General features: G+C 51.9%; 5 protein-coding genes across 6 annotated transcripts in view; 1 reads left to right on the plus strand and 4 right to left on the minus strand.

Annotated features, from left to right (window-relative positions):
- LYPLA2 (lysophospholipase 2) overlaps positions 1–90 on the minus strand; it is an 8,924-nt gene extending 8,834 nt beyond the window's left edge. Inside the window, exon 1 of the mRNA XM_057383750.1 lies at positions 12–90. The gene's annotated coding sequence lies outside the window, so the exon portion shown is untranslated. The remainder of the gene's footprint in view (positions 1–11) is intronic.
- A 179-nt stretch (positions 91–269) lies between these two features.
- Positions 270–2,951, minus strand: PITHD1 (PITH domain containing 1). The gene is made up of 6 exons (XM_057383751.1): positions 2,733–2,951; positions 2,054–2,097; positions 1,845–1,922; positions 1,162–1,266; positions 739–847; positions 270–578 (listed from the first exon to the last, which is right to left on the minus strand). The coding sequence occupies exons 1-6, from the start codon at positions 2,937–2,939 to the stop codon at positions 477–479; spliced, it is 645 nt and encodes a 214-aa protein (XP_057239734.1). The 5' UTR covers positions 2,940–2,951; the 3' UTR covers positions 270–476.
- A 591-nt stretch (positions 2,952–3,542) lies between these two features.
- On the minus strand, positions 3,543–17,995 carry ELOA (elongin A). 2 transcript variants are annotated; one of them, XM_057383760.1, is made up of 11 exons: positions 17,830–17,995; positions 13,114–13,170; positions 12,082–12,200; positions 10,091–11,294; positions 8,983–9,097; positions 8,493–8,645; positions 8,020–8,117; positions 7,595–7,775; positions 7,053–7,164; positions 6,631–6,782; positions 3,543–6,263 (listed from the first exon to the last, which is right to left on the minus strand). In XM_057383760.1, the coding sequence occupies exons 1-11, from the start codon at positions 17,899–17,901 to the stop codon at positions 6,202–6,204; spliced, it is 2,325 nt and encodes a 774-aa protein (XP_057239743.1). In that variant the 5' UTR covers positions 17,902–17,995; the 3' UTR covers positions 3,543–6,201. The 2 variants fall into 2 exon arrangements, with proteins under 2 accessions (XP_057239743.1, XP_057239741.1); XM_057383758.1 differs by having other exon boundaries at positions 8,493–8,648.
- Positions 17,996–20,398: 2,403 nt separating this feature from the next.
- Positions 20,399–23,423, minus strand: RPL11 (ribosomal protein L11). The gene is made up of 6 exons (XM_057383765.1): positions 23,347–23,423; positions 22,750–22,900; positions 22,301–22,407; positions 21,821–21,952; positions 21,358–21,468; positions 20,399–20,473 (listed from the first exon to the last, which is right to left on the minus strand). The coding sequence occupies exons 1-6, from the start codon at positions 23,350–23,352 to the stop codon at positions 20,444–20,446; spliced, it is 537 nt and encodes a 178-aa protein (XP_057239748.1). The 5' UTR covers positions 23,353–23,423; the 3' UTR covers positions 20,399–20,443.
- A 3,127-nt stretch (positions 23,424–26,550) lies between these two features.
- Positions 26,551–27,262, plus strand: part of PPT1 (palmitoyl-protein thioesterase 1) — a 5,275-nt gene continuing 4,563 nt past the window's right edge. The window contains exon 1 of the mRNA XM_057383764.1: positions 26,551–26,677. Coding sequence (XP_057239747.1) covers positions 26,575–26,677 — 103 coding nt within the window. The 5' untranslated portion in view covers positions 26,551–26,574. The remainder of the gene's footprint in view (positions 26,678–27,262) is intronic.

Consider the following 27,262-nt stretch of genomic DNA (forward strand, 5'->3'; position numbering starts at 1 on the left):
CCCCCCCGCACCTCTCCCGCGGCCCGGCGCGCGCGCTCCTCGCGGCTCCCCCTGACGCGCTCCCACCGGAACTTCCGCCAGCGCGGCGGAACTGACGTCAGAGMGGCGCCGGGCGCGACGGGGCCGCCATGGTGGAAACGGGCACCGGGTCCCGCTCGGAAGCGGCGGCGGCACCGACCGGGTTAGAGGGACAAACCCCGGCCCCCACCGCCCTGCCGCCTCAGCGGACACACCAGRGCCGCGACCCGCACTGAGGGACAGCGCACAGCTCTGCACCGCAGCGTGTTTATTGTCAGTCACAGCCGGTACCGGTACCGGCCCCGGCGCTGCCACAGCGACTCCTCCCCGCCGGGCCCCGCCGCTCTCGGGGCCGCCTCACACAGCGCCGCTGTGTCTGGCCCGCAAACATGGAGCTGATCCGGCGCTCCGGCGCCTTGGAAGCCGTTCCTGCCCCAGGCAGGCTCCGGGCAGCCCCGTTAGGAGATGAAATGGGTCTGGGGGGTGATTTGTTCCAATTTGTGGTCGGCCGGGTTCGCTGAGGCTTCGTAGTTGCAGATGGTGACTTCGTGGCGATGGGCCTGGGTGGAGATGGAATGTGTTAAATGCAGGGAAAGCAGAATTCCAGTCCCTCCTGAACACCTGACCGGCAAGAGCTGAGCAATTCCTTCTCACAGAGCGTTCATCGCACTCCCCACGCTCCTTTCTCCCCCACAGAACCCGAATTAAGGTTCCTCTCACCTCTGTCCACTCCCCTTTCAGGCCGATGTAAAAAATCTTGGTTGTCTCCTCTCCGAAGTTCTTTGGGAAGTGCATGGAGAGGTGRTAAACATTGGAAAAACGGGCAATTCTGAAAAAAAAAACACACCCTGAGACCAGAGCCGCCGCTCCACCGCCTCCCCACGCTCCCACACTGAGTGCAGTCACCCTAACCCCAGCCAGATTTGGGAGAAAGGAGGTTTTTTCTCCTGCCTGTGGGTCAGCTGTGAGCTGGGGGAAGGACACCAGGGTGATTCTGCACCCCAGGAATTCCTGRGGTGCCCMCASAGCCACCCCCAGGCTCTGGRGCAGCTCTGAGGCACAGCCCTGTGCTGATTCTTTAGTCTGRCCAGAGCTCCTGCAGCAGGGAGAAGCATTTCCCACACCCCAGGGTCTGTCCCGTACTTGGTGGGATATTCCAGCTCTCCCAAGGGATCCCGGCTCAGGCTGAAGGTCTGCTCTGCTTCCCTGGCTGTGTCATCAAAGGACATGTGAGGAATGTTCCTGAACCTGGGGGAAGACAAGAAAAACACCCAGGGAGTCATTAACAACAGCTCAGCTAATTGGATTCCTACCCATCCATTAGCAGGCTCTTCTCAACGATGAGAAACTGGATTTATTTTGTTTTTCTTCTCACACCACCACAAAGCATCACATTCCAGAAAAGCCAAGGAGGAAAACTGAGCACAGCAGGGCGTGCTGATGCCCAGGGCAAGGTGAGCTCTGCCACTGCCTCACACCTTGGTAAAGATGTATTTTCCCCTCATAAGAATTGCAGAGAACTCGATATTCTTTCAGTGAAAAACAAAATTTATTTTTTTCTGTTTCTTTCTGTTCTCTGTCCAGGATTCAGAACAGAGCACAGCAGAGCAGGATCACTTCCAGGAGCCTCATCTGTCACTTCAGTGTCCCTCCAAACCCCTCTGGACCCCTCTGCTCCATCCTTTGGCAGCTTCCTCWGTGTCCAAATTTTATTTTCCCACCTGGATTCCTGGAATGACCGAGGTGCAGCACCACAATTTCCCATTTTGMCACCGTTTCCCCCCAAAAGAGCCCGTCTGTGAAAGTTGAAAGCTGATTTTACTCACAGCCTCATCTCTGCCGGGTGTGTCCCGTCATCCTCACCCATCACGATGACTCCTTTTAACTTCACACTGCCYGTGAACCTGCCCAGACACACAGAGAGGGGTTTTCACCTCTGTCCTGTCCAAATCAACSCCACTGCCTCAAGGCCAGGTGAGGAACAAGGCCTGCCAGCAGCCAGAAGGGCACAGAGGAGCTCAGGATTGGAACTTACGGGATGTTGAAGAGCAGCTCCTCATCRTCATCGCTTTCCACGAACTGGGAGGAGAGAGGAGCAGGTCAGAGGAGAGGTGGGGGGAGCACAGGGGACAGCAGGGGAATGTGGGGACAGGTGGAGGGAGCACCCCAGTGAGGCTCAGGGGGCCCTGATTCTTGCTCACACAATCACAGGGTGTTTAGGATTGGAAGGGAGCTCTGAGATCACCCAGTGCAACCCCCACTGGGACAGGCAGGGTCACCCGGAGTGACACAGGAATGGGTCCCGGTGGGTTTGGGGTGTCCCCACAAAGGGAGACTCCACTCCCTCCCGGGGTTTGACCCCTCCACGGAAAGAAGTTCATCCTCACGTTGAAGTGGAACTCGTTGTGGTTCAGTTTATGGCCATTACTCCTCATCCTGTCACTGAACAGTCTGGTACAATTCTCTGGCACCCCTCGGGGATATTTTATGGATTATGGGATCCCCTCTCAGCCTTCCCTTCTCCAGACTGACCAGGCCCAGCTCCCGCACTCTCTCCTCACCAGRGAGATGCTCCACACCCCAAATCATCTCTGTGGTGCCGCTCTGAGCACCCCAGACCCGCACACAGCWCTGCGGCTGTGCCTCCCAGGGCCGGAGGTGCAGGGACGGGATCCGCCGCCCACCCCACGCACCCCCGACCCCGCCGGCCTCACCCGTGAGCGGTCCCCGCGCTCCTCCCAGGGGCGGAACACGGTGGCTCCGGAGCCCTCGCGGCGCTCGTTGAGGCACTGCAGGCGCTGCCGGTCGATGCGCAGGTAGAGCCCCCAGGCCGCTCCGCGCTCCGCCGCCTCCTCCCCGCAGCAGCGGCACCGGCCGGGCCCGTGCCCGTGCGCCATGGCAGCGCCACCGCCACCGCGCATGCGCCGCGCGGGGACACGCCCACCGCGCGCTGGCCACGCCCATAGCCAGCGTAAACCACGCCCATATGCTCGCAGGACACGCCCCCGTGTCGCACAGACCACGCCCCCTGCCCTGAGGCTCCGCCCACACGCTTATTAGGGATTCCCGTGCGCCCGTGGCCACGCCCACAGAGAGCGGCGATACGTCCATTGGCGCGTGGCCACACCCACATGGGCGGGGCCTGATTCTGCACGTGCTGAGCCCGCGAACCGCCCGGTGCTCCCGGGGATGGGGTCCCGGTGCTCCCGGAGAAGGGTTCCGGTGTTTTCGGGAAGGGTCCCGGTGCTTTCGGAGAAGGGTTCCGGTGTTTTCAGGGAGGGTCCCGGTGCTTTCGGGAATGGGGGTCCCGGTGCTCCTGGGATGGGGTCCCGGTGCTCCCCGGGTGGGGTCCCGGTGCTGGGTCCCGGTGCTCCCGGGGAGGATCCCGGTGCTGGGTCCCGGTGCTCCCGGGGAGGATCCCGGTGCTTTCGGGAATGGGGGTCCCGGTGCTCCCGGGATGGGGTCCCGGTGCTCCCGGGGAGGAAAGAACTCGTGGTCAGTCAGGAAAGAACAAGCAGCCACTGTCCAGTGTTTGGCTTTTATTGAGACATGATTCTCCTCTTTTTCATATAACTTAGCTAATTAAAATATTCATCTTAGTTACCACAAAAAAAAGGAACATAGAAAATCGTATATATATACACAGTTTGGGATCAAAATACAAATACGAGTCCAAGTCACTCCCCCTCCTCTTCCTCCTCCCTTTACTCATCCTAGCGGGATGGGGTGGGAAGGGAAAAGMGGCAGCTCTGCTCCATCCTTTGTGTGGAGGAGCACAGAACAACTGCACAAGTGTCACAGGGAGCACTTTGATCCCAGGCTTTGTGTAGTGTGTCCTTCAGGGAAATATCCCCGCTCTGCTCCCAGCTGAGGGCTGGTGCTCACCTCTCCCCAGGCTGGATTTGGGTTGGCATCACCTCCTTGCGATCCCACAAATAAATCATGGACACAGCTGGCAAAGCCTGGAGCAAAGGAGCTGCTCTGAGAGGGGAAAAAGCATCTCCCTAAAACAGCAATGCTCGGGCTGTACCCACAGCTGAGGATGGAGCTGTGAAATCAATGAATTGGCAGTTGAGCAGCGCCCAGAATTGTTCTTGGGCAGCTCCCAGATCCTTTGTTCAAAGCTCCCTCATGTCTGAACACCATGCCAGGCTCTGCTTCCCTCCCCTCTGCCCCTACCCCAGCACAGAGGAGAAATAAACAGTAGCACAAACGGTCAGCAGAAAGAGGATATATTGTTATCTAATTAAAAATACAGCAAAATTAAATACAGCAAAAAACGCAGAATAAGGAGCCATTATTTTACAGCACAACACACACTGAAATGCTGCACGGTAACATTAAAGCATCTGGGACTGTAACAAACTTACAGCACATGAAAGTCTTGAGAACATTTTTCCAAGAATTTCAAACTAAACAAAGAACAGACCAAATAAACAGGAGACAGGTGTTCAGAATGGTTTTAAAGAAAGACTATTTTTTTTTAAAGCAAGGAAAAAATAAAAAGGAAAAAAACAAACAACCCAACAGAAACCAGAAGCAAAACAGGGATTTTTCTAGAGCCCTCCAGGGAGGACCCTTCACAGCAAGGTTTCCCCCGGTCAGTGCACACAGACAACTCCACCGGTTTGGGATTTGGCAGCCACGGAAAGCCAGCAGCAGAGCTTCTCAGGAGCTGCCAACAACAACAGCATCCAYTACCAGCATCTTTTCCACCCAGACAGCAAAGTCCTAGGGCAGCAAATATGGCTTGGAACAGGAGAATCCCTCCCCTCTCTGGTCCAGTCAGACCCCACGACTTTTGGGGTCTCCCCAGCCCCATCCTCTGCTTGCACCACCCCTGGAATTCCCTTCGGGGCAGACACAAAACACAAGCAGAAAGCTTCCCCACAGCACAGCCAGCTCCAGCCTCGGCCAGCCCAGCTGCCATCCTCACATCCCYCTCCAGGAGCTCCAGGACATTTCCTGACACTCCCACCAGCCCCATCAAGCACCTTCTCCTTCCTGAGCTCCAGCTCCTCACACACCAGCTACAAAGGAGCTTTTTGAACTCCTGCTCTGAAGGACACACGTGTTAAAAACAGCCACATTCCGTTGCTCRCTTCCCTCCAACCTCATTCAAGTGGTTTCAGGTTCAAAGACCAAAATCCTTGGATTTTTTCAAAGAGGGGACAGAGCAAAACGCACAGGGAAAAGACAGGATTTAGGCACCAGCWTCCTAACTGGAAATAAATCCTTTCCAATTCCACACAGAAACAAGACAGAAGTGTTCCTTCTTCTCACTAAAAGAGGCAAACRACGCCTTCACTGATATTTAAAAACTGTTTTCCATTGCAAAGTCCCCTATCTCTCTCCAGATAAAAAGTTAAAATCTGACATGATGCACAGTAAAACTTCTCCCAAATCTCTGGCAGTTTTACTCCCAGTAGCCAGCAGAAAACAGCAGCAGAAATGTCCTCAAAGGCTCTTGRCATCCCTGTAGGGTCACAAAAGCACCTGCACAGGATCTACAGCAACAGCACAGAGAAGGTCAAGAGCTCAGATTTTATTGACACACACGAGCAGGGAGCAAAGCCTCAGGACTGGCTGCACTTGCCAAAGGACTGACAAGAGGCTGGGCCACTGGTCCTGCCTGTCCCAGAGTCTCCAGGTGAGACTTTGGGCCCAGCAGGTACCAGATCACCAGGAAAGACTCCTGTGGCACCCAAATGGATTCCAGCTCGAGTCACCAAGGCTGACCCCAGCACTGGGTAGGGAGGGGAGAGACTACTGGGAGCCACATAAATAATACAGCAGGGTAGAGGGGCAAAATATTAATTAAAACCATTTYATAATTTATTAAGAGGTTAAATAGTAAATAAGTCTCTGGATCTTCCACTCTCAGCAGGTGCCAAGACTTCACATTTTCCTGTGTCGGGAGATTCTGTACACCCTTCTTTCGAYGGATGACAAAGCCAGAAACAAAATGTTGAGGACAGGGGGTAAAAGAGGGGGGCTTGACACTGAGAAAGGGACCAGAATAAAAGATAAAATACTGTGCCATCATCTTGTGCAGATCAAAGCTTCTCCCAGCAGCTGCAGCCTCCAAAGAGTTCAAAGATAAGGAAGGGCTGTTTGGGTACCTTCTCCCCCTTCAGTGCCACTCCTTCCCAAGAGAGAAAGGCCCAGATCAGCACTGCAAACTTATCTCCGAGAGAATCTGTTTTTGAAAGCTTTGATAGTCTTTGCCATCATTGGTGCAATTTCTGCAAAAGAAAAAAAAAAAACAAAACCACTGAATCAAACAAAAAAGCCCCCACATGAAAGAAAAAGTGACACACTAAGAGCTCAGAGCAATTCAAAACTGCAGCTCTGGCAAGGCAAGGTAAACACAGGTGTTTGTTATGAGCCCATCAAAGTTTTCAGGAACAGGTTGATACATTCAGCTCTGAGCAGTGAATCAGATTTTCCCTCTGCTTTTCCTCATGCAGTAAGTCTGAACAGTTTTCTTAGAGAGGAAAGCAACACCCAACCCTCCTGCACAGCCTGGAACTGTCCCACAGCAGAAGAAGCAGCTGTTTGTGATGGAGGAGCTCTGAGAAACCCCAGAGATGTGCTGCAGCTTGTACTTACTCTTCACTGGGGGTTTCCTGGGGTCGTAGGAGGAGAAGGTGCTACCTGAAGAYGGGACCGAGTGGGCACTGCTGGTGCTGGGCCCATCGTAGGACTGCTCCTCGCTCGCCCGAGCGTGGCTTTTGCTGGACGTGTACAGGACTGGTTTTATTCTGAAACACACAMAGGACAGGTATTTCCATAAAGGATTCACCCTGCTTTGAAGCAATTCCACAGACACAAATAATATTTGTAACAGCAGCAGGGATGATACAACCTGGAACCAGCAGGGACCAGGATTTCCCTGCTTCCCAGCAGGAAACAGGTTACTACAGTTACAWGTTTTCCTGCAAAAGGAGCTCCCAGACATACAGTATCCTTTCCTGAGYTTCAGGGGGCAGCTGGCAGGAGGCCCTGAGTAGGTGAAACAGAGAAACACTCACTTGGTCTTCTCTGGCAGAAGAGGTCCTCCAGTGCCAAACTTCTCCTGCCTTCTCCGAACGTCCCGCGGGGGCTTCGCTGCAGAGTTCACAAATGCCATCTTGGCCACTCTCCCTGCAAGAGCCCAAAGGGAAACATCACTTAGATCCAGTTTACTATAAAGGAGGCTCCTCACTGCTGGTATCACAACTGAAAATTCATCGACCTTTCCCCAGTCCATCGATTCCAAAGCAATGGTGACCATCTCCTCCCTAAGGTCTGAACCTCTCGCAGTGAGAAATCAGACTGATCAGCTCATTAGTTCTCATTACATTCACCAAAAACAGGAATGCTTTCCCCTCCCTGGTTTTGGTGAAGCCACTGTGGAACAGGAGGTGCCTCTGCAGCCCCACACATCCTCACTGTAAAATATCGCTCTGCATCAACAACACCACGGCTGAGAGCAAGACACATCTAAACCACGAGGTGAAGACAAGCACCCAGAGCTAAGCACAGCTCCTAAACTGGACAGGTTTGAAGCTCAGAGCCCTTCCCTCAGCCCCACCTTTGGGTTTGTTGGCGTGGGCAGAGCCGATGTTGCGCGCCAGCATCAGCAGGCGCTGCTCGCGCGCGTCGTGCAGCCGCAGGTACATCTCCCGCCACGACTCAAACTCCTCGGGCTTCTCGTTCTTGAAATCTCTCAGGCAGTGGTTGTGCCAAAGCTGATCCGTGTCCTCCACCAGCACCTGAAGMAAAGCCACACAGAGCTGGGATCTTTCCTGGCTCCTCCAGTCTCCTTCCCTCAGCACCTCTTCCTTCGATTCTTCCAACACCAGCTTAKTTCTGGAATTCCAGTCTGGCTTGCAACAAAGCCAGGAATTCATGACTGGCAAAAGCCACCTCTTGCTAGGAAAAAGCTTTTTTCCCCATTCTTTTTGCAGATGAGGGCACCCCTGCACATCACAGCCCTTCCCAGGCCAAAGCACTCACATGGTTACATTCCTCAATGCGGTACAGCTGCTCCGGGGTGCACCTCTCCAATACCGGCTCCAGCACGGAGAAAGGGACACCACCCACTTCATAGATTGCTAGAGAGAGGCAAGAAGCATGGAGTATTAATTATCCTTATCCTTCCTTGCCAAAGAAAAGGGCCTGACACCTTGAAACACAGTGAAAAAACTGCAGCATTGCACAACAACACSCAGGATGAGGGGAGGAGAAAGAAACCTCAGGCACCAATATCTCCAAGATAAGAAGTGTCTGTGCAAGCTCTATTTGCCACAATTTCCAGAAAGCAATCTGGGTGCTGATCCCTTCAAACACCTGAGCTTTCAGTGGGATTTGTGCCATATTTGTTCTCCCTTGTAACAAGGAGCTGTTCCCACACTCCAGACCAGSTGGGATCTGTACAAAGTTGCCAAAATTTCAGTGCACCTGCCTGAGGCACAAGAAAAGATACTCACAGTCGATGTTGTTACTGAGGACCCTGATGCACTGCTGGTACAGGGACATCATCTTTGGGAGGTAGGCAGTTTTGGAGCCAGAGTACACCTGCATTTTGGAATTCAACCGGCGGCCCGTGAAACCCGCTTCGCTCTCCTCCACTGGTGAGGACACTGCTGTGGRGGGAAACACGTGGAGTGAGGAGGGGATGGAGAAAACAAAGAGCCAGTCCTGCTCAATAACACAAATTGGAGTCACYCAGAAGTGAACTAAAGGGCAAAGTCTTCAGGGCAAGTTCAGCAAGGGCGAGTCCAAASCTCAAGCCCCAAAGAAAGGTCACCAGTGAAAGGTTTTTCTCATTTCTGATGGAGCACGTGGGAAAGCAGCTGTTTTTTTTTGTCTGAATTCTCTTAGCAGACTCCAACAGAAAGATTTTAACCCAGCCAGCATCCMCTCCCRCTCTCTCCCATAAAATGGCTCATCCCAAATCCATTTTTCTGCCCAACTTACCTTTCCTTTTGGTCTGGGAGCAGGTGATGGATTCGATGGAGGGAAGAGGACGATAATTGGCCTGGATGGGGGGCAGGGGGATGTCTGGTAATGTTGGGACCACATCTATAATTATCTGGAAGGAGAGGATGCACATGGAAGTAAGACAGGAATACAGCAGGATGGGACATTCCACCAGTGTACAAACAGCACTGAGCTGTGTTTTTTTGTGTATTTTGAATAAACCACTCAATGCTGATCAGTTTGCACCAGAGAACAACCTCAGGGGGTGGCTGCCAATATGAAGAAGCCAAAATTTGGGATCTGGATCACTGAGCACCCTCCAGAAAAAGCCATCCACATTTTTAACCTATTCAGAATAAGCAGAAGAATTTCTTTGATTTCAAACACTCATTTACCAGCTCTGCCTCTTTTCCTCCTCCTGCAAAAAACTCTGCAGTGATGGAAGAGAAGGGAAAGTGAGGGAAACTGAAAACTTGGATATGAAGTTTTATAGAATGAATGGCCAAGCAGGATTTAAAGTGCTGTCAAACATTATAAAAACCACTTTATGAAGAGCCAAGTGTTTCAAAGTTGAGCAAAAAGATGAAACAGTAAAGGTTTTACACATTGTTACCATTTGTATACCAARCCCTGGCACCCATGTGACAAAGGATCTGTACAGAAATATTGCTCCTTTTCCAAGCTTTCACAAAAGAAGGTTTGTCTGCTGGAAAAAGCTGCCCTGTACCACCAATTCTCCCACTTCTGGACACCAAAAAAGGTCCATTTTAGAGAAGCATTAATACTTGAGAGACATGGAAATCTCAGGAAATGAACTGCAAATTGGGCTGGATTCTGAGCTCTACAGATTCTGAATCTACAGATTCTCTGCCTTCTCACCCATTGCATCATGTCCATTACTCTTTTCACACCCATATTCATCTGAAGGTTTTCTCTTTTACTCTCCCTCTTTCTGAATAAACATAAAATAGTAAAACATAAAATCCACCCATTGCATTTCTTTCTTCCCCTTCCTCTTCACCCACTTTTCCAAGGGGAAAAYTAAAAAGGCAGAGAACTGAGAGCAGCCGATCCCACCTTCTTAGTTCATTGTTCCAAACCTTACCCTCTTTGGTTTAGGAGGCTCTGCAGGTTTTTTCTCTGCCTTTTTCTCACTTGTTCTCTTGTGGCTTGGACTCTTCTGAGCKGAGCTCGAGCTGTTGGTACTGGCTTTGGATCCGTTTTGTTTGCTGTGCCCTCGGTCTTTGTCCCCAGCTGACCCAGCTGAGGGTTTGACCACTTTCTTTTTCTTTTTCTGGGGCTGGTCGTAGCTGAGATACGACTCAAAGGACATTGTAGGCTGTTCAAACTCATCCTCTGCTTCCCCCTCCCCAGAATTCGAGGAAAAACCCACTGATTTTTTATCCACATYGGAGATTTTGCGCTTCCCCTCCGAAGACTTTAAGCTCCCAGAACCCCCCTTTTCCTTGATCCTATTGGCTGAGTCACCCTCAGCTTTCCGTTTCTCTGAGTTTGAGCTCTCCAGGCTCTGCTTGGACTTTTCCAGTTTGCTCTTCTCAGAGTCCCGATGCTTTTGTTTCTTGACGTGGTTGTCCAAAGATTCCTCCGAGTGCGGCAACGCGTGCGACTTCTCCTTCCTGGAGCTGCTGCTTTCCCGGTTCTTCTCCTTTTTGGTACCCTCTGATATCCTCTGCTTCTCCTTGCTGGCTGCTGCTTCTCGGAGCTGCTCTTTGAAAGAGGTTTTGTGCAATCTCTCTGGGCTGAAAGCAGAGGTTCTCTCATCCCCTCTGCCATCGAGTCGCTGCTTTTTGTGCGAGGATTTGTGCTCTTTGCTCCGCGCCGCGTTCCCTTTGTCGCAGAAATCGCCGGAGCTCCGCTCTCGGCCCGCCCCGAGCTTCTCCTGGAAGCTGTGGCCTTTGCTGGCTTTACGATGGAACACTGCTGGTTCTTCCTGCTCCTCAGAGGCGTAAGGATCCGTGTCCATGTCCTGAGGGCTCTCGCTGGGCTCAGGTGACACAGCCTGTCCACAGTCTGAGTATTCCTGATCTGAAGAGAGCACCGGGGAGGATCTGCCCCAACCCTTCCCCTGCTGGCTGCTATAGCCRTAAGTCTCGTGGGCTCTCTCAGGCCTGGGATACCTTTTGGACTTCTTTTCCCTATGATCTGGGCTATAGGACTGGCTGCAAGAAGGCTGGAAGGGTTCTGAGTAATCCTGGTCAGCCTCCTCATCCTCTCTGAGGGAGGATTCCTGATGCCTTTTGCTTGAGCTGCTCCTCTCGTAGTCACGGTCTTCAGAGTCTAAGTTATTTCTGAAAGGAGAAGAAACCGAAAACAGTTTTAATATAACTGCCCAATATGAATGGAAAGAGCCATTCCCTGCACTGGAACATCTCTTACATCTCTTAAGGCTGTATTTGGTAGTTTTGTGGCAAAAATCCTACTAAATCTCACAGGAACAGCAACAATGAGGAACTTAAAAACTGCATTTCTAGTGCTAGAATTGACTGAGCACTTTTATTAGGACTAGAACAGTGTACAGAACACTCTCCATGCCTACACACTCCTGGCTGTGGGGTGCTGGGGGAAATGTCCCCCAGTTCCACACGTCATTTAAATTCCCATTAATAACTGGGCCTTTATCCCTCAAACCTTTTTATCTCTCTGCTGGGTTCAACACAGCTTTGTTACAAGCCTGCTAGCAATAACCTCCAGTTTCCATAGGATTCTGGCTCATAAAAGCATTCTTTCAAATTACTTGGGCTTAGAACTTCCTGTCTTCAGAATCATAAAATGGGAAGCAAGCAGATTGCATCTTTTGCTTTATTAAGGGCACTTTTTTTAGCTTCTTCTATTAATCTCTTCATCAAACTGCAAATTCTTGAAAGTTGGCCCCAACTTCCACGTGAAATTGCAGCTGTCAGCATCCCAACACTCCACAAAGCCAGCAAAGGCAGCAGGTTTCTGCCAAAACAAGGCAAAACCCCCAGGCAGAGTTAACATATTGGTTTTGCAAGCTTTTCCAGAGCTTTGGCCAGAGAGGTTTAAAATAATCCACTGAAAAAACATTCCCAAAGATCATCCATGGGGTTCACTCACCGCTCTGCCTCTTGGGCCACTGGCACCAGTTTCTTCCACCTGGCCACGAGGTCCTTGGCAAAATCTCCCACGAGCTCGTGTTTCCTTAGGCTGTTCACAGTCTTCCCAACTCCTGTCTCCTTCAGGAGAGAGCCACGAATCCATCTCAGCAAAACAGGAATTCTCACAATTCTCAGCCCTGCTAAACTTCCTAAAGAGCCCATGAAATCTGCATGGGAGGAAGTTCCTTGATCTGACAGCAAAGACATCGCTTTCGTGATGTTTTCAGCTGATATTATATCACTCAATACATGTAAATCAAAGAGTTAATTCTGCCTTAATCAAACAATTCTCAATTCTCAGCCCTGCTAAACTTCCTAAAGAGCCCATGAAATCAGCATGGGAGGATGTTCCTTGATCTGACAGCAAAGACATCGCTTTCGTGATGTTTTCAGCTGATATTATATCACTCAATACATGTAAATCAAAGAGTTAATTCTGCCTTAATCAAACAATTCTCAATTCTCAGCCCTGCTAAACTTCCTAACCATGAAATCCACACACTCCCTACTGCTGCAAAGGAAGAAGTTCCTTCTAACAGCAAAGGCATCACTTTCGTGATGCTTTCAGCTGATATTATATCTCTCCATACATGTAAATCAAAGAGTTAATTCTACCTTAGTCAAACACTAATTATCTGTATTAATAACCCAGGTTAGTCAGTATTTACCATGAGAGCTGGCAAGTTTGAAGGCAAAAACTATTAAAAACTGTCAGGATTAGCACTTCCTCATTTCCTGCTGATTTGTTATTGCTGGGATCWGCTCCAGCTCTCATCCCCCAGTCAGGTGTTAAGCTTTTGGGAGAACCCAAGATGACAAASTGTCCTCTTTTCTTCCCCGTGCCTGGCACTTCCAGAATCTTATCACCACCCTGCCCGTGGTACTGGGCTGGAGCAGGTGGCCACACAAACACACCCTGTTCCATGGAAAACAGCTCTCCCTGAAACCCGACAGACACGATGAAAAACCCCAGAGATTTCACAGCTCTTACCACGAGAATGTCAACTGTGATGGGTAACTCTGACAGCCTCTTCAGACTCTTCAGCAGCTGTGGAGAAAAGAGGAAAAGTGTTCAGAGTTGTCACACAGAACCACAGACAGGGATTAGGGGGGAAGAAAACACTGCTGAGAGCTTGTTAGGAAGATCCAAGTGCCTGACAGCTGCTGTCTCGYTCCAAAAAAGCTCCTGAGAAGCTGAACACGAGGGCAAACTGCAAAAAAAAATCCTGTCTGCCCACGAGAAGCCACCTGAAAGTCTTGTAACACACTCAAATATTAAYGTTTGCTTCACACGTGGCCACAACTCAAATCTGGCTCAAAGCACGGGGAATAGAAACTCACAGCAAGAGGAAGAAAGGCTTGGAAGGCTGTGATTGTCCCAGGGTGGTGGTGGAATCACACCCCTTGGCAGGAGGGGTGTGGACAAAACAGAGTAAAAAGGGGAAGGAAGGTTTTGAGAAGCTCTTAAAGACCTAAGAGGGGAAGCTGTGTCTCTGCTGCTGACAGACTCTCTTCCACCAGGTGCTCAAAAGGCACCTGATTCCTTCCAAATTCCCTCTTGCTCCACTCTGTCCCCTTCACCAAACACCAGGGTAGAGTTTTTACCTCCTCACACCCCAAGCAAGGCCCTGCCAGCACCTTCAGCTGCTCTTTGGGACAGGGTGAGACAAGGAACCCTCTCCATTGAGCATCCCAGTGCCTGACAGATGAGGAACTGCAGGAATTTGGCAAAAATAAACTCAAGCTGCACCAGGGCAGGTTCAAGCTGGACACCAAGAGGAATTTCTTCAGGAAARGATGGTCAGATATTGGAATGGGACGTGGTGGAGTCCCCATCCCTGGAGGTGTTCAAGGATTGACTGGACATGGTGGGGATCGGTCACAGGTTGGATTCCATCATCCTGGAGGTCTTCTCCAACATTAATGATCCAAAGTGAAGGGGATGCTCCTGAACCTCTGCCACATAGATGGTTTGGGACATGGCCTCACCACGATGGCTGTTGGCTCTGTAGCTACATGGAAGAACACATCTGACAGCACTGTTGCCCCTCACATCATTTCCCACAGCTCAGCTATAGCCACAGTCCAGCCTCATCAGCATTCCCATTATTATGGCCCCTATACAGCCCGGGCTGTGCTCAGCACTCCTATGCTATATGCCATACAAAGGGCTGCCCCTGATCCACAAGATCTTCTCTTTAAAGCACTGTGCTCGTGCTCAAATCAGCACTGTCAGCCTAAGCTGACACCCAGASAGGTTCACAGGTTTCCTTCCTCTGCAGGGAAATGAGCTCCTTTAACCTATTTGAGGAGYGCTCTTGCTTTCAGAGAGGAAACTCCTCGACACCCAGCAGAGGGTTCACCTGACTTAAGCAAAACCACARTTTCTGTTCATTAGAAACCACTCCTTTATATTTAGGATCTAATAACTGTGACAGAAGGTTTCGGTTTTCTTGGTTTAGAAGAGTGAAACGCTGACACCAAGATTTGCTGCTGTTGCCTTGCCAGCACAGCTGCTCAACAAGTGCACTGGCAACTGAGATACCAAATCAAAGGCAGCAGAGACAAAGCCCAACTCTGCTGCCTTCCCTTGGACTGCCTGCCACAGTTCAKAGGTCCAGATCCCTCCAGAAAAGCTAAAATCCTTCTGGAATTGGTAATAAACAAGTTTGGACCTGTGTGTGTAAAGGGTAGGAAGGGAAAGAAGGATGGCGTTTTGCACTAGAGAGAAAAAGAGTAAAACAGGATCATATTAAAGCATCACTGTGAGCTAATTAAATTCCTAGAAAGGTTTTTTTTTCAGAGCTTACAAAACCCCACTGTGAGAGTAAGAACCAAGGGAGAACTCGTTCTGGTATCCCTAAATCCTCCCAAATATTTTCCAGCTCCACCTCACTGTAGCATCTCCCACAGTTCTGTTTGCCCTTTAGTTATTTGTTGCCTTCAGGGCTGAATTCCAAGGTGAGAAGTGCTGCTCTCAATGGAAATGCTGTTCTCAGTGTGGTTGCAGACCAGGGGAGCCACACATTTGATCCAGAAATCGTTTCATGAGGAGCTGAGTTATTCCACAGCCACTGCAGTCGGTTCCTCCACGGAACACAAGTCCTTGTGCATGAGATGCACAAAGTGAGACAACTTTGGTGCAGTGAGGCTTAAAAACTCGTTCTAATCTGTATTTCCTATAGAAACAAACTGATGGAGTTCATCCCACTGCTTCCCATTGAGGCTTAAAGGGACATCAGGAAAAATTTTGGAYAACAGGAGGAATTTCTTCASAGGAGATTTCTTCAGGCATTGGAAGGGGATGCTCAAGGAGGTGATGGAGTTCCCATCCCTGRAGATGCTCAAGAAACAACYCAGTTGATAGGGAAGGGTTTCAAGTCAAAGGTTGGACTCGATCCTGGAAGTCTTTTCCAACCTGAAACAATCCTGGGAGTCTAAATCTGGCAGCTCATCTTGGAAATAACCAGGATCACACAAATCCTGCGAGGAAAAGGTGACCAGGCRGGAGACAGAAAACACCAGGCTCATGTTTTGTGAGACACACACGACAAAGCTCTTCTAAAACACCCCAGCACAGGGCAGGATTTCAGTCAGTCRGCCACAAGACACAACCCATAAAACCTTCCCCAAGTTGAATATGGGTGGATTGTTTTCTTTTTCTGAAAGGARGCAGCCAGACCGTTACGACACTAAAAACACACACCAATATCAAATTGCTGCAGCACAGCCCGGCTGTGAAGATGCTCATGTTTTCCTTCTCCTCTTTCTTCCCTAAAGCAGAGCTTGCACCTCCTCTGCTGGAAAAAAAGGACTCTTTCCAAACCATTACAGCACTGTCCAAAATTTCACAATTTGTGCTGTTCTGTGCCAGCAGCCCAATTTTCACCCGAAACCGGTAATAGTAACACTCTACACCCTTCAGCAAGGCAGTGAGTTACACACCATACTGAGCAAATATTATTCTTTTACATTCCTGATAAAATATTTTCAAAGAACCAGGCAAGGAAAGCGAGGACTGGAAATGGTGTAAGGGTAGGCAGCACCCAGAGATGCCGTGGATTTGTCCTACTGATGGGGTAAACTTTTAGCACAGGAAAGTCCTCACAAATCTATCAAGAAAATGCAACRGCAACTAAATTCAGGCTTAAAACCACTAATGTTTCAGAGGATATGGTTGGGAAAGTATCAGACATAAAGAATATAGGTCACAGGGCCTTTCTGCTGGGGAAGAAAAGAGGTTTTCAAGTCATTACTCTGCTCTACCTCCTCTGCCTGCCCTTGCAAAACCGCACTGGATCAACAGAGCAAGAAACGACTTCGCACCACGAGGTCACTGGAGAAGGAGTCGGGCTGTGCAAACACTGCCCCRAGACTTTGCAGTGCTCCAGAAACACACGAGCTCACACAAAGGTCAGGGAACAGGAGCGTTAGTTCTCTGAGTGCTGAGACAATATTTGAAGAGCTCAGACCCCCTGGAACTGATTCCTTGGCAATCTCTCAGCTCCATTTGGGGTTCTGGCAGTTAAACCCCGCTCTGGTCCTGGCTGAGAGGGTGAGAAGAGTAAYCAGATCCCATCACATCACCCCCAGCCGGGCTGGAGCTCCTCCAGGGGCTCTCATTTCAAAGGGTCAGCACTGGAGCATTCACTCCTTTTCCTGGGTGGTGGGAGATCCTGGGCAGCGAGTTCTGCAGATGTTTGTCTCAGTGAAACAGAGCCGAGAACAGAGCAGCTGCACAGCCCTGCCTGCCTCCTCTTTCACCTGAATTACATAAAACACGAACTAACACCTGTGAGCAACTCACAACAGATGCTCCCCCTTTAAAACTGGAGAACAGGGTAACAGCACGCCCGWGTTCAACCCCGATTCCAGATTTCACTAGAAAAACCAGCTCCTGCCCAGCAGGACAGTCACCGTCACCAGCAGAATGTCGCCGAACAGACCGAGCCCAAGGCAGGTCGGGGCAGCGCAGCAACCACACCGCAACAGCTGCTGCGGGCAGCACATTTTGGCAGCGGGCACATTCCCTCGTGGAAAGAGCCAAGAAAGTCCCCCAAGGCCAGCGGGGACAGGCGACAGGAGCCAGGGACTCGTGTCCCCCCGGCTGTGCCTCCCTGCGTGGGCTCACATGGCACCACGGCTCTGCCACCCAACACGTCACCAGGGCAAGACTCTTCCGGACAGTTCTCCGCTGCCTTTCTGCCCACCCAGCCGGGCGCCGGACCCCAAAAGTGACCCCAGCCCGCCGCTCTCACGGGGGGACCCCAAAATAGACCTCTGCCCCAAAATAGACCTCTGCCCAGCCGTGCCACGCGGGCACCTCGAAAGGGACCTCTGCTCGCCACTGTCACGGGGTACCGCTCACGGGAGCTCTGCCACCACCCCAAGCCTGCCACGGGGGACCCCAAAAGTGTCACCCGCCCGTCACTGCCACGGCGAGACCCCGCAAAGGACCCCCGCCCCCCGCCCAAACGGGACCCCCGGGGCCTGCGAGCCCGCACCGGGCTGGAGGCAGAACGGGACTTCCACCGGGGACAAACCCCGGGCTGCCCGCACGTCCCACCCACGGAGCGCGGCCCCGGCCGGGCACGGAGCTCCACGTAGGGGAATTACCGGCGGAGAGAGGCCCTGCCCCGCGCCCCGCGCACTCCCGACCCTCATCCCCACCGCTGAGGCCCCGGCGGGCTCAGACAGCCCCCATCACCTTCTTGGGCTCGGCGCTGCCCGCCAGCCGCGCCTGGAGCCGGCCCACAACTTCCAGCACCGACTCCGCCATTTTTACTGCTGGAGAGCCCGCGGCGGCGGAAGCGGCTTCAGCGGCAGCCGGGCCCACGGCGCTGCCCCGCCGCCGCCGCCATCTTGGCTGCGGGCAGGAAGCGGAAGCGGCGCAGCGCGGCCTCGGCCATGGCGGGGCCGGGCAGAGTTCGGCGGGCGCCATGTTGGGGACTGGCAGCGACGCCGCGCGGCGCCATCTTGAGTGAGGGCAGTGCTGAGGGGAGCGCGGGGGTATGGCTGTCCCTCAGGGAGTGGGGTGACAGCTCCGCCGTCGGGATGGGCTGTTACAGAATCCCAGAGGAGCTGGGGCTGCAAGGGAACTCTGGAGATCATCCAGGGTCACCTGGAGCAGGTGAYACAGGAACGCGTCCAGGTGGGTTTGRGGTGTCTCCAGAGTTGGAGGCTCCAGGCCCTCCCTGGAGAGCTGTTCCAGACCTGTGCCACCCTCGTGGAAAGAAGTTCTGGAAGTCCTTATTATTCAGTTTATGGCCATTGCTCCTCATCTTGTCACTGAACAGAGCCTGGCACCATCCTCTGGCACCCCTTGGGGATATTTTATGGATTAATGGGATCTCCTTTCAGTCTTCCCTTCTCCAGACTGACCAGGCCCAGCTCCCGCAGTCTCTGCTCATCAGGGCGATGCTCCAAAGCCCAAATCATCTTTGTCCCTTCTACCGAACCCTCTCCATCAACTCCTTGTCTTGCACCGAGGAGCCCAGCCTGGGCCCTTTGAAATCTCTTCAAATCACTCCAGCTCCCTGGATTAACCCAGCAGCCAGAATTARTCTTATAAAAAATACCCCTTTCAGGTCACTGCAGTGGCGTTTCAATCAGGAGCAACAATAATGTCCCATTTTAAGATAAGTGCAGGTAATAAAGATTGCTGTGCCCTCCCACAGCCAGACTTTGGAATAACTCAAATGTGTTTCAAGTTTGGAGCCTGTCAAAGGTGCCCAGGGACATCAATCCCAAATTTCCCCTGTATTTGTGTGAATGTTCTGCAGTTGGAAGATCTGGTTTATCCCAGAACAACTTCCTTCTTGGCAGCAAAGATGCTCTGGCAGTGCTGTATCTCAGCGAGAGGCAGGTCTGAAGCATCTGGGGAGAAGACCTGGAAAAAGATTTTATTTTCCTGGGAAATGTTTAAAATGTTAAACCTGTGTCTTCATTTCGAATCCAGCTGAAAAGMTGAAAYYRCAAATTTTTCTGAGGAGTGGATAAARTGTGTGKTTGGAAAYATCAAAGTGTTGCTRCTCTRAAAGGACAAATCCCTTCTCCCAGTCCTGAGCTGGTGTCAGAAACCATTTCACATCCAAACACAGGGAGAGAGCAGCATTTGGGTCCCATTTCAGGACCCACTCCAGGATGTGACACAGTGATAAATGAGCTCTCAGTGGTGTAAATTGGGGTATCCCGTGAAACACCACAATTCCAGGGATGGCTCAAGTTCCTGGGACTTTGCTCCTGAATCCCTGTGGCTTCTGAGTCATCCCTGCTCCCTCTGCTCTCCCTGGCACCCTGAGCTTGGCTGTGCTGGCACTGCCACTTTCCCACTCCACCTTTGAATCCTCTTTCCTGATAGGGACTTGAGCTAAACTTTTCCCAAACTTTTCTCCATGTTTTTGCTGGAATTTCCTAATGGCCCCTTGTCTCCTGGTAAATACAAGCCGATTACTCAGTTCCAAGAAACCCGATCTTTGTGGCCAAATGCAATAAACAGTCCCAGACATGTGAGACAGAGCAGTAACAGCTATTTCTGGCCAGATTGGTTCCCTCATCTATTGGCTGCTCGAAGCTCTCTCAGAGGAGATGAGGTCACTGCTGAGTTTCGGTCTGGAGGTTCTAATGGGATTTGGGAACATTCAAAGGCAACCACCCAAAATTCTCATTTCTTCATAACACAGCAAGGTGCTGGTAGAGTTGAGAATCCCCTCCTGCAGTCATGGCATTTTCTCACAGAGGTGTGCAGGGCTTGGGGGGCAACTCCCATCCTTCTCTAGGCTTGACCCAGATTGTTTTTGATTCAGTGGGAGTTTTGCCTTTCCTTCCCTGAACATCTCAAGGAGCACAAGGAGACATCTGAACTCCCATTACAAGGCTGCTCACCTCTCCTTTCTCACCAGGTCYTGCTCCAATTCTGCTGAGATGGCCCCCAAAAAGAAAACCCCTGTGAAGGTCAAGGTGGATAAGAAGGATGTATCCATTGCCTCAGGGTTAGAGCAGCAGCAGCCCCAGCAGTCACAGGTAGGAGAGGAAAAGTTATCTGCACGCTGATGTGCAGACTCTGGGAGCTAGGAAAACTGTCCTGAGCTGCCTCCATCTTGCAGCTTAAGCAGGGAATGCTGAAGTGGGGCAGACACAGAAGAAGGACAGAAGAGCTTTTCTCCCCAGCCTGCAGCACTGGATTGCAGAATGGATTGAAAAAAAAAAAAAAAAGGATAAAACCAAGAGAAGGACCCTCGCTCGTATCAGCTCCCCTACAAAACTCACAACACAAGTTAGGGGTTAAAAAATTTATTTACTTCTCTGGTACCAGGAACTGCTCATTTACCAGGAAGAATGATGCCATCATACTGTGAAGGAAAAAAAGAAAGAACCAAGTGAGAAATCACCATCAGGTAAAGGTGCAGTGCTGCTGTGCAGAAAATTTGAGTCACCACGGTCAATCCAAGCCACTGACATGGCAGACCAGTTTTCCTGCAGCCAAATGCATTGTGCTGTGCTGGAATGTTCAARGGGACTGTGCTTGGATAAGCATTAAGCTCAGTGAAACAAGCAGCCACACCCTTCACAGGCTGGTCTGACCAGTCCCAAAATCTGGGCCCTGAGGGGAACTGTGCCACTTTAAGCAGAATCAGAAAGGATGGGGGAAAAGGAATTCAGCAAGATCAGGCTGGAGCCYTCCCTGCACAGGGTATGACCCATATAGGTCCAGGAAGAGTAAAGAGCCCCCAGACTGTCCACACTTCTCACCTCTGAAAAACTACCAGCAGTCCCAAATTCTGAGATTTCCAACCCAGCTTTCAGCAGCTCCCATGCATTATCAAATTATTCATTATATGGACAGATAAACCCAAGATTTGTTGTATTTGGGGGTCTCTCCATGCTCCAAGTGTGGCAGCTGAGCCTGGAGCTGTSTCAGACCAACAAATCCTAACCTTGCCTCATCACTCATGATCCAGGAACATGTAGCTCTTCCAAAAACTGCAGGAGCCATTTACACAAGAATTGATAATTCCTCCCAGCTCTCCTGCCAAGAGCTGCTCTTTCAGTTTACCCAAAAAAGCACAAATAATTCTCRTGCTCAAACATTTCTATTTAGTAGTAGCAGTTCTACAATTAAAGCACTCATCAAGATCTCCTCCCACCCGGTGATTTGCTCCAGCCCTTCCACGAATCATTTTGCTGATCCCTGCTAGGAAACTCTCAGGATACAAAAAATAAAGATGGACTGTACCTTTTGCTGGAACCAGCGCATGGCTTCCTCCTTCCCAATTCTGTGCTTGGCCCCGATGTTTCCAGTCCTGCGTTTCTTGTCAGCGATGCTGAAGCCCGGCCTGCCCAGCACCTGTAGGATCAGGCCAACAGCACTGCTTTTTTTTGTTTTTCCTAAACTAAAGTTTTCTAGGAGGGAAGGCTGGAATTTTCACATCAGTGATATCCTGCTGCTCTTTCATTCCCCAAACCCAGCCCAGCTGTTTCAGTGTTATCCCAAGAATCGCAGTCAAAGCAACAAGATTTGTTTCTGAAGAGGCTTTGTGAGATTTGTCATAAATTTTATGGAAGCTCTGGGAATCTCAAATTAAAAGAAATGTCAACAAAATCCAAGTCTATCTTCCAGCACTTGGCAGCAAGTCTAGCTCTTGTTCTAGACTCCTTCTGAAGCTTTCCCACATGCCCAGAAAACAGGGAATACTCACCACATAGAAATCCAGGCCGTAGATACCGATGCTGGGATCGTATTTAATGCCCAGATCGATGTGTTCCTGGATTCCAAAGCCAAAGTTCCCGGTGTCTGAGAAGTTGTTTTTTCTCAACTCRTATTCTCGCACCTGAAACATTGGTTGTTGGTCACCATTTTGCTCCTGACTGGAAGCAGATTTAGAACTCATGCCTCAGTTTGGGGTCACCAGACCCCAAACTCACTCACACTGTTTTTAATCCCTAAAATTCTGCTCCCCCAGCTTGTTCCTAAATCTCAGTAGCAAAGACAGAACCCAAAAACAATTAGTTCCTTAAATAAGGATGAAACAGCATCCTGATAAACACTGTGAACACTTCATCCTGTGTATCTGACCTGTACCTGGACAACGAACAACATTTTGGAGCACACACCCCTTCAATCAGAATGGAAAAGTTTTGTTCTTTCACAAACCAAAGATCCAGCCCAAAATTCTCACCTTCAACCCCTTCTCCAGAATCTCCTCTGCTTTGGCCCCGCGAACCGTGCAGTGAACAGCGATTTTCTCGTTTCTCCTGATCCCAAAGGATCTCACCGTGTATCGCGCTGTAGGCAGCAACAGTTACACTCAGAGCRCAGCCAGAGAACTCCCACCCGCGGGGATTCAGCGCTTCTCAAGCCCAAATAAACTCAAGCGAATTAAAAAGAACCAAAGCAACCCCAAATTCCCTCTTTAGGGACGTCGGCATATTAGCCTGAATCTGGAGACAGAACTGAAATGACACAAACGACCAACAACCCCTAAATTTTTAAGTCTCCCAATTCTGCTCTCCCGACACCRGATCTACCAACAAACCCCTTCCCGRGGGCCGCGCTCCCAYTGCACCCACCGGAAAGKAAGAAAAGGAAAGGAAGAAAAACCATCAGGGCTCCTTGGCAGCCCCTCACCTTTGGAGAACACGGGGGTYTGCCCCGTGAGCTGCTCCAGCACTTTGGCGGCGCGGGTGAGCCGATCCCCGCTCTCCCCGACGCARATGTTGAGGCAGAGTTTGCGGATCCGCAGCTCCCGCATGGGGTTYTCCTTCTCACCTTGGTCTTGCTGCGGAAAAACCACACCGGGGGTAATAACCGGGGGTAATAACCGGGAGTGCYCGCAGCTCGCCCCGGCAGCCGCGGAACGGTTCAGGAAGGGTTCGGAAAAAGGCTCATACAACCGGAGGAACCGAACCCCGCGGCCGCGGTCCCTTCTCCAACACCGCCGCCACCGGGAGAAAGGCTCCTGCAGCCGGACACCGCGCCCCGCTCCCCTCCGGGGCCGAAACCCGCGGCCTTTTCTCGAACGCCGCCGCCACCGGACGGGCCGCGGCCTGTCACGGCAGCCGCTCCTCCGCAGCGCCCCACCGGCTCCTCCGCGCCCATCCCGCCCCTGCCGCTCTCCCGCCGGCTTTCCCCGCTCCCGCCCGCACGGGCCGCGCCCCGGTGAGCCCCGCCGAGCGCGGATGGCGGCGGATGGAGAGCGGTCCCGGTGGCGGTCCCGGCACTCACCGCCATGATGGAGGCGGGGAAGAGGCGGGCGGGGCGCGGCCGCGGGGGGTTATGGGAGAGCGCGGGGCGGCGGCGCCCCCTGGCGGGCGGAGGGCGGCGTTACCCCCATCAATTAYTGCTCATAATTACARAATAAAATACAATAATMATGGTGAATAATAATAATAATAGTRATGATAATTAAATGAGAGGGGAAAAAACAGCACAGTGCAGTTGTTCAACACCCTCTGGCTGGTGCCAGATCCCATTTCCCAAGCCCAGATCAGCCCCAGTTTCTATACTGGGATATCCCTTTGGCCAGTTCAGATCAGATATCCCAGCTACACTCCCTCAGTTTCTTTTGCGAGCCTCCTCACTAGCAGAGAAAAAAAAAAAAAAAAAAAAAAAAACCTAAAAAAAAAACCCCAGAAAAAGAAGAAATAAAAAGTTCTTGACTTAGGATAAACATGACTCCAAGTTCATTCCTCATTGGAGCAAGAATCAGAGAGAAGTCAGGCTCAGATCCCCAAAGTAAGGATGGTCCCAGCTCAAGTCTGTCCCTATTTATCCCCTTCCCCTGCCTCCCAGAGCGGTCTCAGGGCTGGCAGCCYGAGCTCTGTAATGCCATCAATTATTTTTTGCCCCAGTTGCTTCTAAGTAGGGATGAAGGATAAATGAATAATCAGCTTGTCTCATTAAGAAGAGAAAAAAAGTGTCAGGAGTTTCTGTGCAGAGGGTGTGAAAAGCCTCTGGTTTAAAAGTACCATTGCTGCTTCATTATGGGTTTACTTCGTCTAAGAACAGCTTTGCTGGAAATAGCTGCAGGCTGGGCTGGYTTCCAGCTTTCCAGCAATCCATGGATCTGTTTGGGATCTGTCTGTGCTGAAAGGCTCCTTCCCATGAGCAGAGGTTGAGGACACTGCAGGAGCAGGGGCCAAGGGGAGCTCATTGGGATCAGGAGATGGACAGAGATGGATGAAGGTGCTGCCTGTCCCCTGTGCCCCATCCCAAACCTCTCTCCACAGCTTTGTCCAGTCCTGCATGGCCCCACTGCCAAAGAGGCTGAGGGCTGCAGGGAGGAGGAAGGAATTGCTCCAGCCCCTCTGGAGATCCTGGGGACAAGAACTGAGCTCAGTGGTGTCACCTTTCCCTTTATCTCCCTGCAGTGACCACCCCACTGCTGTCACTTCACAGAATTAACCCATCCCACCCTCTGCTCGTGAAGTGACAGCAGCAGGAGAGCTTTGCTCAGCTCCAGACAGAGAGAATCACAGAATCATGGAATGGTTTGTGTTGGAAGGGATCTGAAAACTCATCCAGTGCCAGCTCTGCCAYGGCAGGGACACCTTTCACTGTCCCAGGGTGCTCCCAGCCCTGTCCAGCCTGGCCTTGGACACTTCCAGGGATCCAGGGGCAGCTTCAGCTTCTCTGAACACCCTCTGCCAGGGCCTCCCACCCTCTCAGGGAAGGATTGCCAAACCCCATCTTGYTGGGGAGGCATTTCCTACCTTGGCATTTCTGTGCTGAATTCAGGAAGCTTTCCTGCCTGGCACAGAGCTTCCCACTCACCACACTCCCTCAACCCTCTCCCCATCTCCAAATACAGATAGATCCCATGTGGAGCTCTTCCTGCTTTCTGAGTCATCCCTGTGTCCCCAGAATAGTCCAGAGCTCTGTTTTGCCAGGTGCTACAACACATTTTCTTTTGGAGAGGGGGTGGGCTTGGTGTCATCATCAATTCAGTGCAAAGAAAGAAATCCATTGCTGAGAGCAGATTTGTTTTTGGTTTTTTTTTTTTTTTCCAGGGACTGTGGCCCCAAGTTACCTGGCTGATGAGAAGYCCAGCTGCAGTGGGAGCAATAATTCCTTCCACGATGCCAAAGGTATTTGTGATTCCCAGCAGGATCCCTGCATAGCTGGGAACAGAGAGAGAGCAAAGATTTTCTGAGCRAGGCAGGGAGGAAACTGTCACAGGGAAGGAGAAGAGTGGGTGCTTCCTGTCCCTTCTTTCACCTCAGGAAYAGTGCCTGGAATGCTGAGCAACTTTAGGATCTTCCCTTTATTTTACTCCTTAACTTCCAGTGCCAGAAGTTAAGGAAAGAACAGGAATTGCAGAGGCCTTGTGGGAGCAGGAATAGGAATGATGCAGAGCCAGGCAGGGCACAGATGTCACAGTGGGGTTGATATTGATACCTGCCCTTGACACGCTGATTTTTGCCACAAATAGAGCGACCACAACGATGTGGAACTGCAGCCAAGGTCAGGCACAGGCAGCTGGGAGCAGCATCCCACGGGAGGAAATGGGAAGTGTTTTAAAACAGGCCACAAAAGTGTGTTGGAAAGGCTGGGTGGCARAGGAAGGTTTGTGCTGAGAAGAGCTTCCTGAACGGCTGCTGTGCCAAACATTTGCCTCTGCAGGAGGAAATCAGGCAGCAGCTCAGCCAGGATGTGCCCCAGCCCATGGTGGGGCAGAGAGGATGCAGTGCCACGTGGGCAGCACGCAGGCACGGTGATGCCTGATGATTTTTGCTTTTCTTTTTACGCTTTCTGTACCCTCTATGCATCCGCCTGTACCCCTTAGTCCACATGGTTGTAATTCCTGGAGCCTGATATTCCAGCTTAGTTCAGGAGTTCTGCTGGGCAGAGAAAACAAACATCCTCAGGAACGGATCAGTGTGCCCTGCGCTGTCTTAAACCCGACTCCAGCCTTGGGTGAAGCTTAAACCCGAGCTCCAGCCTTGGGTAAAGCCTTCTCTCTGGAACATCTTGGGTAAACTGGGCTCTGGCCTCATCTGGGGGGGATTAATTAGAATAGGGAGACATTACTGCATTTATTACTTCCTTATTGGGGAATCCTAGATAGATTTGCTAATTCCTGAATTCTATAAAACTTGTATCCGTGCTGTACACGGGTGTGCATTCTGTCATCAATTTGTGCATGTGGGATCCCAAATCCCGAGGTAAAACCCTTTTTATCCCCTTAACCGCGTCTGTGTCATTATTAAAAACTGGCCGTTAAGGCAACAAGGGGGTTGAGGATTTCCTGGCCCCGTGTCCCGGGGCGGGGAGAGGAACCTCCCGGCTGTGGCAGGATTTGGGATTTTTGGATGGAATCGGGGGAGGGCGGGACTCGAACCCGCGGCCGCGCAGGAATCCCGGGCCACGCCCCCAGCCTGAGGCCACGCCCCCAGCGTGAGGCCACGCCCATCATCGATTTAACCCCGCCCTCGCGTCATGTGACCGGCCAAGATGGCGGCGCTCAGRGCGGCGGTGCCGGTGCTGGCGCTGCTCGGGCTGTGCCTGAACCCCGCGCTCTCCGCCGCGGTACCGCTGGTGATTTGGCACGGAATGGGTGAGCCGGGGGCGGCGGGGCCGAGCCGGGCCGGGCTGGGCTGGGCTGGGCTGGGGGCTGAGCGGCTCCGAACGGCGTTCCTCCGGTGTCCCCGTTCTCCGGTGTCCCCGCTCCTCCGGTGTCCCCGTTCTCCGGATTCCCCGCTCCTCCGGTGTCCCCGCTCCTCCGGTGTCCCCTCTCCTCCGGTGTCCCCGTTCCTCCGGTGTCCCCGTTCCCCCGGTGTCCCCGTTCTCCGGTGTCCCCGTTCTCCGGTGTCCCGCTCCTCCGGTGTCCCCGTCCTCCCGTGTCCCCGCTCCTCCCGTGTCCCCGTCCCCCGGTGTCCCCGCTCCTCCGGTGTCCGGTCCCCCGGTGTCCCCGTTCTCCGGTGTCCCCGTCCCCCGGTGTCCCCGCTCCTCCGGTGTCCCCGTTCTCCGGTGTCCCCATCCTCCGGTGTCCCCGCTCCTCCGGTGTCCCCGTTCTCCGGTGTCCCCACTCCTCCGGTGTCCCCGTTCTCCGGTGTCCCCATCCTCCAGTGTCCCCGCTCCTCCGGTGTCCCCGTTCTCCGGTGTCCCCATCCCCCGGTGTCCCCGTTCTCCGGTGTCCCCG

Source organism: Malurus melanocephalus, unplaced genomic scaffold (assembly GCF_030028575.1).
Source record: "Malurus melanocephalus ecotype Western Australia unplaced genomic scaffold, MMel_1.1 scaffold_658, whole genome shotgun sequence".
Lineage (NCBI taxonomy): Eukaryota > Metazoa > Chordata > Aves > Passeriformes > Maluridae > Malurus > Malurus melanocephalus.